This window comes from Garra rufa, chromosome 12, assembly GCF_049309525.1.
Source record: "Garra rufa chromosome 12, GarRuf1.0, whole genome shotgun sequence".
Taxonomy (NCBI): domain Eukaryota; kingdom Metazoa; phylum Chordata; class Actinopteri; order Cypriniformes; family Cyprinidae; genus Garra; species Garra rufa.
In genome coordinates, this window is record NC_133372.1 from 69,714 (window position 1) to 82,891 (window position 13,178).

Consider the following 13,178-nt stretch of genomic DNA (forward strand, 5'->3'; position numbering starts at 1 on the left):
CTTGTTTGAATTGAGTACAATATTGATGTTTATTGATGAGTTGTTTGTATGAGTTTGATTCTCTTTTTATATTGTTTGTAGTGACTTAAAACCATCCTGTTGTGTATCCTGTGCATCCTGTCATCATGTCCATCATGGTAGTCCTGCTCCATGTGAACTACGTGTCATGTTAATTGTTAAAGATTTATGATTCTTCACTTCAGTGGAATAAAAGAGAGCAAAGGACTGGTATCTTTCAGTGTTTTAATCAGACACACCACCAAGTTTCTACATGTTTAAAGAACTTTGGATATTATAACACCACATATTCAACAGTCACTAAAAATACAAAAGTATCTATGTACGCTGATGATTCTATAATTTATTCATCACAAACTTCAAAAGTGGAGCTTGAAAAAGTCTTGACAGAGGATCTTAATTCAATAGTTGAATGGATAACAAATAATAAATTAGTTCTAAATGTTGCCAAGACAGTGTATTGTTTTCGGAACCCATAGTATGCTGCTAGACGAATCTAAATTAAAATTGCAAGTGCAAGATGTGTGGGTTGAACAGGTAAAAGAGGCCAAACTTCTTGGCATAATAGTAGAAGGGTAAGAGCAAGATGGGTAGAGGTCTCTCAGTTGTTAGAAGATGTTCTCACATGCTGCCTTTCAGTGTGGTTGAAAATGTTATTAAAACACTTGTGCTCTCACAGTTAGATTATTGTTCAGAGGTCTCATCATGTGCTGCGAAGTCACATATAAAGACGCTGCAAACGGTTCAAAATAAAGCAGCCAGATGTGTACTGTGATGCTCGTACAGAACTAGTGTCAACTCAATGCATAGTCGTCTATCCTGGTTACAAGTAAAAGAGAGATTCACTGCATCATTGCTCAATTTAACCAGGAATATTGCTACTATTAAATTACCCAGAGTACTATATCAAACACTATGTCTTAGTTCTGATGAGCATAACTATGAAACCAGACATGCTACAGAGGGAAGGTTCATATTACCCAAAGTAAAAACAAATAATGCAAAGAAAACCGTAATGTACAGATCCATGTTCACATGGAATGCACTACCTGGGTACATTATTAATGAAAACAGAAAATATCAATTTAAAGCTCTTTTAAAAAGGTACTTGATCGCAGAATAGCTCTCTGAACATTAATCATCCTATGATTTATACTGTATTTTATTTTTTTATAAACAACTGTCAACGTAATTTATAGAGTTTGCAGATTTTATTATGGAAATAATGTGAATATAAACTAGGTCCGTGTTTTGTCTTTGTTTGTTTTTGTTTGGTTGCTGGGTTGTTTTTGTGTATTTGTATTCTACTTTATTTATGTGATCATTGGAAAATAATGTGAATGTATTGTAGCAGCATGTTGTATAGACTCCAGGAAGACTAGCTGTTTTTAACAGCTAATGGAGATCTAAATAAATGAAATGAAATGAAATGTATCAATAACGTAAGTTATGTCCATAACTATGGATCTATGAGACCGAACGATGACCGTCACCACGGTCTTATCCTGAATGACGCCATTCTTCTGCCTATCCTCGAGACCTAATAACAACAATGTCAGGTGACTGACCTTAGGGGTTGGCTGTTATATAACATCCGGATGGACCAGCCACTTCCTCCTGCCTGGAACGCCTCAGCTCGTCCCGAGTGACAAGAGATGGTGACGGTCATCGTTCGGTCTCATAGATCCATAGTTATGGACATAACTTACGATCTATTTCGACCTCACTCAGACCGTCACCACGGTCTTATCCTGGATGACTGATACCAACAGGGTCACGAGGGACCAGTATCACTCCCTTTCCCTGACAATTTCACAGCAGATAACACAGTAGACCCCAAAGAATTTGGATTTGTTACATTAATCCTATAAAATCTTGTGAAGGTGCACGGAGTGCTCCAAGAGGCTGCAGCGCATATGTCTGAAAGTGCTACCCCTTTAAGTGCTGCCCAAGAGGTGGCCATACTCCTGGTAGAATGGGCGACTAGGTCACCAGGAATAGGAGCATTTTGACTAGAATATGCATGTGAAATTGTATCCACTATCCAGTGAGATAGACGTTCCTTAGACACAGGCTTGCCTGTGCACTTATTGTCAAAACATACAAAGAATTGTGAATGTGACTGTCGCAATGGGCCGGTACTCTCAATGTATGTACGAAGTGCTCTAACAGGGCAAAGAGAAGAGCTATCCAACCCGGTACCTGAACAAGGGGGGTCTGGGTGAAAAGCATCAAGTTCGATTACCTGATTTATTGTCTCAGGCCTAAGGACCTTAGGTAGGAAAGACGGATTTGGCCAAAGATAGACCCCTGCATTCTCCGCCTTCCATCTCAAACAGTCTTCACTGATTGATAGGGAGTGCAATTCGCTCACTCTCTTTGCCGAACATATTGCCAGGAGAAAGACTGTTTTCCATGTCAGGAACTTTAGATCGACTTGATCCAGAGGTTCAAAAGGTTCTTTGGCTAGAGATCGCAAAACAATATTAAGATCCCAAGTGGGTGACCTCATAACTTTCCTTGGGCATAAACGGTGTGCGCCCTTAAGAAACTGAGACACCAAAGAGTTTTTGCCAATACTAACACCATCCACTAACGAATGAAAATGTGAAATAGATGCAATATAGACCTTTATAGTATTAACCGATTTCCCTGAATCCAACAGAGACTGAAGGAACCGGAGAACAAGACTAATGTCAGAATTGGTAGCGTCTAGTTGATGATCCTGACACCATTTGGAGAATATTCGCCATTTACTTAAATAGTTGTTCCAAGTAGAAGGCGCCTTGGAACTATTTATTGTCCTGAGCACAGCTTCATCTAAATCTCCAGGGAGGGACTGAGCAGGGGCCATACCCACAATTGTAGAATTTCTGGCCTCGGGTGCCAGATTAGCCCCTCTGCCTGAGACAGGAGATCGATCCTCCTCGGTAGCTGCCAAGGGCGACCCTGGACCAAACGAACAAGTGTCGGGAACCAGTGTTTCTTTGGCCATCTTGGGGCCACAAGCAAAACTTTGTGACGACCCAGTGCAACCCTCCTGAGCACCAATGGAATCAGAGGTAGAGGAGGAAAAGCATACAACAATTCTCTCGGCCATTCCTGAGATAGTGCATCTATCCCCAAGGGATCTCCCTGATTGCTCAGGGAGTACCACTGATTGCAATGAGTTGTTTCTGCTGTTGCAAACAGATCAATCTTTGCCATACCGAACTGTCTCCAAATAAGTCTCATCACTTCGGGATGGAGACGCCACTCTCCTGGAAGAGGACCAGTTCGAGACAGCAGGTCTGCTGCTTTGTTCGCTACCCCTGGTATGTATACTGCTTTGAGAGACAGGAGTTTCTGAAATGACCAGAAAAGTAGCCTCTTTGCCACCTGGAGACAACGTGCTGATCTGGTGCCACCCTGATGGTTGATGTGATACACCGCAGACATATTGTCTGTCCTTATCAAGACATGTTTGTTTTGTAGTGATGGGAGAAAAGTCCTCAGGGAGAGGTAAACTGCCCTGAGCTCCAGCACGTTGATGTGTTCCGAGGTCCAGGGAGGCCCCCAGAGACCCCTGACAGATCTGCCTTCCCAAACTGAATTAGCTTCATCCTCCTGTTTAGATGAAATGACTGAGCCAGACTGGACAACTTTGTCACCCTCTGAGGAGATAAAGAGGCCACCATTAATTGGGAATTCAGTGAAATCCCCACAAACACTGTGTGTTGGCGAGGGTTTAGATTGCTCTTGTCCTTGTTTATTTTGAGACAGAGAGCCTGAACATGCTGAATTACCATTTCTGTATTCTTTAGAACTTGACTGCGAGTGGGTGCGCAGATTAACCAGTCGTCCAAGTATGCTAGAATTTTGATTCCCGCACACTGGAGAGGATGAAGGGCTGCTGACACCACCCTGGTGAAGACCCTTGGAGACAATGAGAGGCCGAATGGTAGGACCTTGAACTGGTACACCCGACCTTGAACGGCAAAGCGTAGAAACGGGTGATGATCTTGACAGATGGGCACGTGGAAATATGCGTCCTTTAAGTCTATGGAAGTGAACCATTCTTCTGGCTCTATGGCTTCTAAAATTTGAGCTGTTGTCAGCATCTTGAAAGGCAACACCTTTATGAATCGGTTCAGCTGTCGTAAGTCCAGGATGGGTCGAAGTCCACCATCCTTTTTCGGGACCAGGAAATATTTCGAATAAAATCCAGTGGGCTGTTCGCTGGTGCTTACCTGAACAATTGCCTCTTTCTGTAATAGGGTTGCGATTTCGTCGGTTAATATTTGTGCCTGGACTGGGTCCTTGACTATGGTCATATGAACCCCTGAAAAAGTAGGAGGGCGCCGCCGGAACTGTATCCTGTATCCTTTCTTGATGATATCTAGGACCCAGGGATCTGATGTGCATTTCTCCCAACTGTCCAGGTGTAGTTGGGAGCATGCCCCAGCGGCTCCATGACCGTTATGCAGGGCCTCCCTGGGGTTTAGAACCCCTGGGAGTACGTTTCTTTAGGGGTCCCCCCCTAGCTGGAGGTTGGTCAGTTTGGGGGGCTCGGTAAAATTGTCTGGTACCCCTATAATGGGACTGATAAGTCCCAGTTCTCCTTCTGTCATACCCCCAAGGTTCTGAACGAGGAAAATGTGAGGGATGAAAGGGCTGAGTACCTTTATGGCCATATCTAGTTTGTCCAACATGACCAAATGTTTGTTGAACAGAATCTCTTCTGCGTCTCGCTTGGTCAGCAGTGTCTAACAAGGACTGAGAGTCAGGGTGAAAAACTCTACCAGGAACCACTGGCATATTAGTCAATTCTTTTCTTATGGTTTCAGGCAAAGATGTCTGAGCTAACCAAATCTGCCTCCGAGCTAAAACTGCCGAAGACATAGATGCACCAACATCTCTGGTGAGCTGTGAATGTGTGATGAGTGCTGCATCAACCAGATTCATAGCATCACGATCTTCTGAACTGATCACCTTTCTTAAAGCAGCCAAGACTATCGCTAAGGCGTTTCCCGATCTGGCTGCTCTCGTAGCTGCATTATATGCTTGGCACATTAGTCGATCTGTCTTTTGGCACTCTCTACCAGGGCATCTCGGATTATCTGTGACCCGATCAGGTCCCAAAGTGGTCAAGGCTGCAATCTCTCGTTCCACTGAAGGCATGTTACCCATACCACTCTCAGGGGCATAATCTATCTTGACAAAACGCCTACAGCCTGCATTAAATTGGGGTGCTGCTTTTGGGTTATTCCAGGCTTTTCTCAACATTTGGGAATAATCTTCGGCCACAGGAATAGATACGGGGGGCTGAGCAGGAGAAATACTGGTCCACACACCCTGTTGCGGAGCTGAAACAGTAGCTTCCTCTTTAGTATCAAGACCCAGAATTTTTGCTGCACTTAAAATGCGAGAAAGGATGTCAGAATGTGGGCTTCCCTCCTCTGAAGCACGAGACTTGGATTCATCCTCGTCATCCTCTTCATCCTTCTCCTCACTACCATAAAGGGAATCATTCGCATGCAGTGAAATGATATCCACTGGGTCACTTTTTCCTTCTTGGTGTGACAACTCATCACCAAAAGAGGCTGCAGGCAGGCGGGTACAAGGCTGTGTGCTAACTGCCGTTGTACGTGTTTCAAACTTACCAGCTAAATCACGTAATGCTGCTAAAATTTGTAACTGGGTATCATTCTTGGGTTCCTGCACTACTGTGGCCCTCCCACGTTTATTCTGAGTTATGTCCGAACAAGAGGATCCACTAGAATTATCAGGGGTATGACCTCTCTTTCTCTGACAAGGATGTTTCTCTTCTGAGGGCCCTTTAGAGGCTACATCTTTCCTCCTACCAGTCAGATGTCTAGTTCTCTGCACTCTTTCCTGTAATGTTAACCCTACTGCTGCGGCACAGGGTTTCTCAATATCCTCTAGCAAATGTTGCATACCCAAACAGGATGGGCATTCTCTATGCCCATCTCGTGGGTGCATATCAGCCTGACAAAATCGAAATTTTGATTGATTCATGTCAGCAAACTAAGATTAACTAGAGAACACACATGAACAAGCTAATGAATCTCCTCAGGATTACTAAGGCTATAGGCAGGTTATAAACAGTAACTCTCTAAGACCGAACTTGACTACCCCTGGTCTAGAAAGTAACTTTGTAACAGACTTTGACAGTACTGCCATCTTGAGACATTCTTTGTTCAGTTTTATATAGGATATAGTCTTCAGATAGCCTAACCCTAACCTAATACTTTCTTAACCTAATATTTTCTCATTCATCCTTAGTCTGAAAGTCTCTTTCTGTTGTCTTCAGCAGTACTTGAGCAGTACTCACTATGAAGAAGCTGAAGTGTTGACCTGTCAGTACAAGTATAGTACTATCATCATCATCAGGATCTTTACATCCTTGATGCACACATTATTGAGACTGATGTAACTTGATAGTTTAGTTGCTAGTTTTTTTTTTTTTTTTGCAGAAAGCATTTGAGCAATAGAATTAAGGTTTTTGGTTTTTGGAGTTTTCTTTTAAATAATATTAGTATGTACTCAAACAATACATATATATATATTCAAATTACAGAGCTTTTTCATTTACTGTTAAGTTTATCACCACTTTTACAATCACTGTAAAACTGCTACGGTCAATGTGTAACACCAATGACCCTGCTTATTATCATATTAGTATCATAGAAGTGCTATGTCAGATTAGCATTATTCTTCATTAGAAGCTCGACAAACCCTCTTCGGAAACATTGTCCTATATTATACATGAACCCTTCTGATTTTGTACAGCACATCTGTAATTGTTCAGCCCAGTTTTACCCAGTTTAGCCAATAAATTGTTTCCATAGGTTAATTATTGTTTTTAATATTAGAAGCACTGTTTAAAAGTGACAAAACACAGCAAAATGAAGAGAAATTAATTATGACGGTCATTTAATTATCATCCAAATCAAAAATGGGTGCTCATTATCAGTTGCAGGGGTCCCCGATTCTGCGGATGGAGCTGGATCTGAAGCCAAGGCCCATGTCTCTGAAGCTTCGGTATCTCCAGGTCTCAGGTACTTCATTCTGCCTCTGTAGTGAGGCTGTTCATATAGCAGCCAGTGGCCGTGCATCACGTGGCAGGACCGCATGTCAGACATACAGTAACGATCCCTCATGGACTCACAGTCATCCGTCATCTCATACATCACACCACCAAAATTCTCTCTCTCATAGATCCTCATCCTGAAGTGTCCTCTGTGCTGTTTTTGAAATAAAGACTAGTACGGGTGCCAAACTAAACTTCAGTTCTAACGACACGCTTCTGCAATCGAAAGCCTTCGCTCCAATCATTGGTCAAGCAATCGTGTGACAATACACATCAATAAGAGAAGCAGAGCTAGTCACAGATAAGAGTGATACCTGAGGAATTATACGGCAGGATCTAATCGAGTTGGAGTACTCGCCTCTACGCACAAAAAACTGGTTTCCCATGAAATTGGAGCGATCGTATACCATGAAGCAGCCGCTCTTCACCCTGCAAGAGCTGCAGCGGCTCAGATAGGAGCTGAGCTCAGGGCAGTCATCGCTGGTCTCGTAGGAGCGACCTTGGAGGTTTCTGTCCTCGTAGAAGATAATCTAAACCAAGCACAAACAGCTAGTCAAGGCTTTTAAGCTGTATCAGAGACACTGATGAAGGCAAGCTTCAACACAAATTCAGTTCAAATTTTGATACTGACATTGTTTCATTTAAGCATCAGTAATTATATAGCATTGTGTTAGTTTACTTTTAGAAATGTTTTCAGTGCTTACCTTGTTCATGGCTGGTTCTGCGCAGGAATGATGAACCGCAGTCGCTTTTATACTTGATAAGCTGTGCTGTAACTTTTTGTTATTCAAATATTCAAAGCTGATGAGCAAGCAAGAGGATTTTTCTGTTAATTAATCACAGGCTTCCAACAACAAAACTATTCTGCATCGAACACAGATTGTACCTGAATAGGTACAATCTAGACGTTTAGACGTTTTATTATTTATGTGATCCATTATCAACACAATAAGAAGTATAGTGCCTCTCGCACCCATATCATAGGTGTGTGGGATGAAAGTGCATAAATACATAAATCTGCACACTGTTCAAACTTGCATCTTCACTAAAATATCTTTATTAGTAATGTTTAAATCAATTAGCCTTCCTCAGCCTGACTTCCTGTGTGGGATTTATATTTTCTCAGCAATCTTTATTAAAGATTATTACAAGGTGGGAAAAACAGGGAGAACTGGGACATTCAAATCATTTAACACTAATTTAACACACTAATTATTGACAATTTCAGGAAAATAGTTCAAGCATTTATTTGGAGAAGAGGTTCTCCAAAGTTCCTGATAGTTTTCCTGGATTATGAACTATCAGCACAGTTATTTAAAGGGACAGTCCACCTGAAAATTAAATTCTGCCATCAATTACTCACCCTCAAGTTGTTCCTAACCTGCATGAGTTTCTTCTTTCTGTTGAACACAAAGAAGATCATTTGAAGAATGTTAGTAACCAAACAGTTGACAGTAGCCATTGACTTTATTAATGGAAACAACAATAAAGTACACTGTGCTGAATAATGACACTGTTGTTTTCTGTAAAGCTGTTTTACAGCTGAAATTGATTTTTTTATAATCAGAATCAGAATGAGCTTTATTGCCAGGTAGGAATTTGTTGTAGTGACAGAAGTTTCACAGTGCAACAGAATGACAGTGACAAGACAACAATATACAAGACAGACAATGTGCAAAACAGCAAAGACACAATATACAAAATAAACAATTTACTATGTACAGGTAAGTTAGGTGCAAATGTGAATGTAAATAAGTATGTGTGTTAAATAAATTACTGAAAAAATGAAAGTATAATAGTGTTGTGTGTCAGGATTACTGTCAAGTGTTTATGAAATGGATTGCCTGAGGATTTATTAATTATGCAACTTCTTATTTTTATGTTTGGCACTGTGAAGCTGCTTTAAAACAATCTACATTGTATAAATTGCTATATACATTTTAAAAAAGTAATTCATAATCAGAAATGTAATGTAATACTCAATGTATTATGATTAATGACTATAAGTTGTGATCCGTCTTATTCAAATGACTAATAAATAATTGTGCATCTGAGGCCTCAGACAAAAGGTGTCTGTGCTGATGATTCAGGGAGATTGTCTTGTGAAGGTGGACCATGTGTCAGTGGAGTTTACTGGAGCGCTGAAATTACAGAACAGCCTCTGTTTGATCCATATGAGTGAACACACACAAACAACTCGAACCAAAGGCTGATAGAATCGCTCATATTGTAGTGCTAGCAGAGGAAACCTGTGAGATAAACTATTAGCTACGGTGGCCGAGAGAGGCCAACGCGCTGCAAACAAGAAAACACATGCAAACAGAAAAAACGACAACAAATTAAGAAAACATCTTCATCAGTTTGACAACACAGGCGCTGCAAATTCTCACAACACAACCAAACTCAGAAACGCGCTGCGACCACACGAAGGCGCTGCGAACACACAAACGCGCTGCATATAGCACGGTCCACAACGGAAATGTTTCAGGGAGACCTCAAAAAGTGACGAACCCATCTGGGACCTGATTATTTTTTCAGTGGCTGTTGGTCAGAGCAGAGGTGTTATCGGTGAACTATCGCCTTTTAGTGATAGCATAGTATCACTTAAAGGTGATAGTGATATAAATAATCAGGTAATATAGTGATATAAATAATCAGGTCCCAGATGAGTTCGTCACTTTTTGAGGTCCCCCTGAAACATTTCCGTTGTGGACCGTGCTATATGCAGCGCGTTTGTGTGTTCGCAGCGCCTTCGTGTGGTCGCAGCGCGTTTCTGAGTTTGGTTGTGTTGTGAGAATTTGCAGCGCGTTTCCGTATTTGTGTTTGCGTTGCTAGGATTTGCAGCGCCTGTGTTGTCAAACTGATGAAGATGTTTTCTTAATTTGTTGTCGTTTTTTTCTGTTTGCATGTGTTTTCTTGTTTGCAGCGCGTTGGCCTCTCTCGGCCACCGTAATTAGCTGCTTTTTGATTTTAAACTATTAGTTCACCAGGCATAAGTGAATTGTGAAAAAAATACAAAACGATTAGTCATAACAAAACCACGTTAGAAGTATTGAAATATACACATGCGTGGGGTAGATTAAATAAAAATAATCAGAGGTTCAGATTGTATCCATGTCACAGAATCTAAATTACAAGTTCATCTCACCTGATGTCACGAGTCAGGCTTCTGTGGCTCCCTCTGATCGCCACCGGAGGGTACCCTCTCCCGAATTTTGACTGCTTTTGGACTCCATTTCCCATGTTCCCCGTACCTGGGTCTGATTGCCCTTCCAGGTGTTCCTCATCTCCTCCCCTATTTATACTGCTTCCAGACTCATTCACTTTGCCAAGTCTTGTATTGCCCCCGGCTGCATTTCTGAGCATTTTCACTGTTATTGGATTATCTGTGTTTGACCATAGGATTGCTTACTCGTTTTTTGATTCTCTGCTGCCTGCCCTTTGGACTCTTTGCTTTGGACTGTGATTTTGCTCTGCCAGCCGCCTGCCCCTATTCTTCGCCTGTCTGTGACCATTCTTTGTTTATTCTCCGTTGTTCTAGTTGCTGTTTTCTGACCCTCGCCTGTCTGACCTTGATTTATCTAATAAAAGCTGCAAATGGATCCTCTTGCTTCTGATCATTCATTACACCTGAACTCATCCACAGTTATTTTATTTGACTGAAAACTAAGCAATGTTACATCAGTAACTATCCTGCCCTGATTCTTATTTTGGCCCTCTAATCTATTTGTGGACATTTGAGAGCAACAGACGTATTTAAACATTGTGGACAGAAATGACACTACTTTAAAAATCAGTTTTGGTTATTTGCAGAGAAACAGCTTCTTCAGACATAGCTTTATGCTGCAAACTTTAAATCAGTCCGTTTCTGTTGTATCCAAATAATCAAAGTTGTTATATTTCCCTTGATTTTCATAACCAAGAATTTGTTCATGTTATTATTATTATTTATTGATGTATGCTCATTTTATTAATCCTCATCATATATTCACATATTTACTCATTACTGCTACTCATTTATGGTTATCTTTTATTTTGTTTTCATTTTTGTTCAGGTGTAATATTTGTAATATCCTCTAAAAATATGTATGATATGCACATTTTTATGCATAAGTTTAAATGAAATATTTCTTTTTTACTGGTGTTTTGTTAGATGTTGGACATCTTTCAACTACTGCCTAAGTAATAATGTTTCTCAGAATTAGTCATTAACAGTACTAGATGTTCTTTTCCAGATACTGTTTTTGCAATATGTAATGTTTGGCTGTATTTGTTCTAAAGGTGTGAAAACCATGTCTAGCCATACATCTATTATTTTTTAACCCAACATTTGACCTAGCCTGACCTGACCTATAGTCATTACAACAACATATGGCACAATGGACAAGTGACATAATGGGTCTATTTGACCTTTTCTTATATAAACAACAGTTTTGGAGGATGGAAGGGTTAGGTACCTTCTTTCTACTGTTTATTTAGCTTTTCCTCTTTCCTTGCATTTAATTCTGTCTTAATTCATTTGGACTTTTCTTCTGATATTCCCTATTTCATCCCTTAGATAAAATAATTTGGAATACTCTACATTTTAGTATAAATTGTTGGATAAGATAGATCCTAATTTTGTTTAGACTTACTTCTGATTAAAATTTTCATATTTACTTTATTGTTTTATTGTATTAATATTTTTTATTTTTAAAACTTTTTTTTTTTTTTTTGCTTATTTGAAAATGAATCTCCAACATTACTCTTCTGCCTGGATCTCACTGCATCAGTTTCAAATCTTTGTTTTGAGCCTATGAACACTGAGATTGCAAATTATGTTATTGCAAAACCTCGAAAAAACATTGTTTGTTAAAGGGATTCATCACGTTGTATCTGTGCATTTTTCTTACTCAGGAATACCAGGCTGTGCGGCTTCTTAACATAGGTGTAGACAGTATTACACAAGCAAAGAAACTGTGCTGTGTAACACATGATAATCTGCTGGATTACTGTCTGTGTCCTGGTTATACAGCTGTTACAAATGCTGCTCTCAGACTTGTTTTAAGATCCAATCGCAGTCTTTAAGGTAATCCAAAGACTAGTCAAAGGCAGGCAAAGGTCCAAACATGCAGAAATCAAGATAATCCAATCCAGGGTAAAAGTCAAACCACTAGGCAGAAGAACATGGCTTCAGGACAGGAATTCAGGAACTCAGACATGCGGATGTAACAGACTAGCAAGACTACACCAAGAATGCATGGGAGGACAAGGTAGCAATACACAGATGTGCTGAATGATCCCATACATAACAAGTCCAGGTCAAGCATCGTTGGGAATTAAGTCCTTAATAGATGGTAAAGGACAAGAGTGGTGACAAGAGTGCGTGGCATGCCTGGACTAATCATCATTCTTTTGTGGTAAAGCTATCATTCTGCAATCTATCCTTCTGCAACAGATCATTTCTAAACTTCTGAGTTCTGGATGAGAAAGACTTAAATTATGATCAGTAAAATCATTTTACCAATATCTTATTAGCTAGACAGCTTCCTCAAATGTTGGGATCAGGTAATGTACATTTAAATAGATTTTATTAATGTACAGGTGCATCTTAATAAATTAGAACATTGGGGAAAATTTCATTTATTTCAGTAATTCAACTCAAATTGTGAAACTTGTGTATTAAATAAATTCAGTGCACATAGACTGAAGTAGTTTAAATCTTTGGTTCTTTTAATTGTAACTTTTAATTGTGATGATTTGGTTCACATTTAACAAAAAAAAAAAACACCAATTCACTATCTCAACAAACTAGAATATGGTAACATGCCAATCAGCTAATCAACTCAAAACACCCGCAAAGGTTTCCTGAGCCTTCAAAATGGTCTCTCAGTTTGGTTCACTAGGCTCCACAATCATGGGGAAGACTGCTGATCTGACAGTTGACCAGAAGACAATCATTGACACCCTTCACAAGGAGGGTAAGCCACAAACATTCATTGCCAAAGAAGCTGGCTGTTCACAGAATGCTGTATCCAAGCATGTTAACAGAAAGTTGAGCGGAAGGAAAAAGTGTGGAAGAAGATGC

General features: G+C 40.2%; 1 protein-coding gene across 1 annotated transcript; it reads right to left on the reverse strand.

The window, feature by feature from the left end:
* Positions 1-6,612: 6,612 nt before the first annotated feature.
* Positions 6,613-10,477, reverse strand: crygm4 (crystallin, gamma M4). The gene is given in 4 exon segments (XM_073851695.1): positions 6,613-7,067; positions 7,070-7,265; positions 7,426-7,678; positions 10,260-10,477. Coding segments are annotated over 4 exon segments (744 nt in total). The 3' UTR covers positions 6,613-6,990.
* Between the last annotated feature and the right edge of the window lie 2,701 nt (positions 10,478-13,178).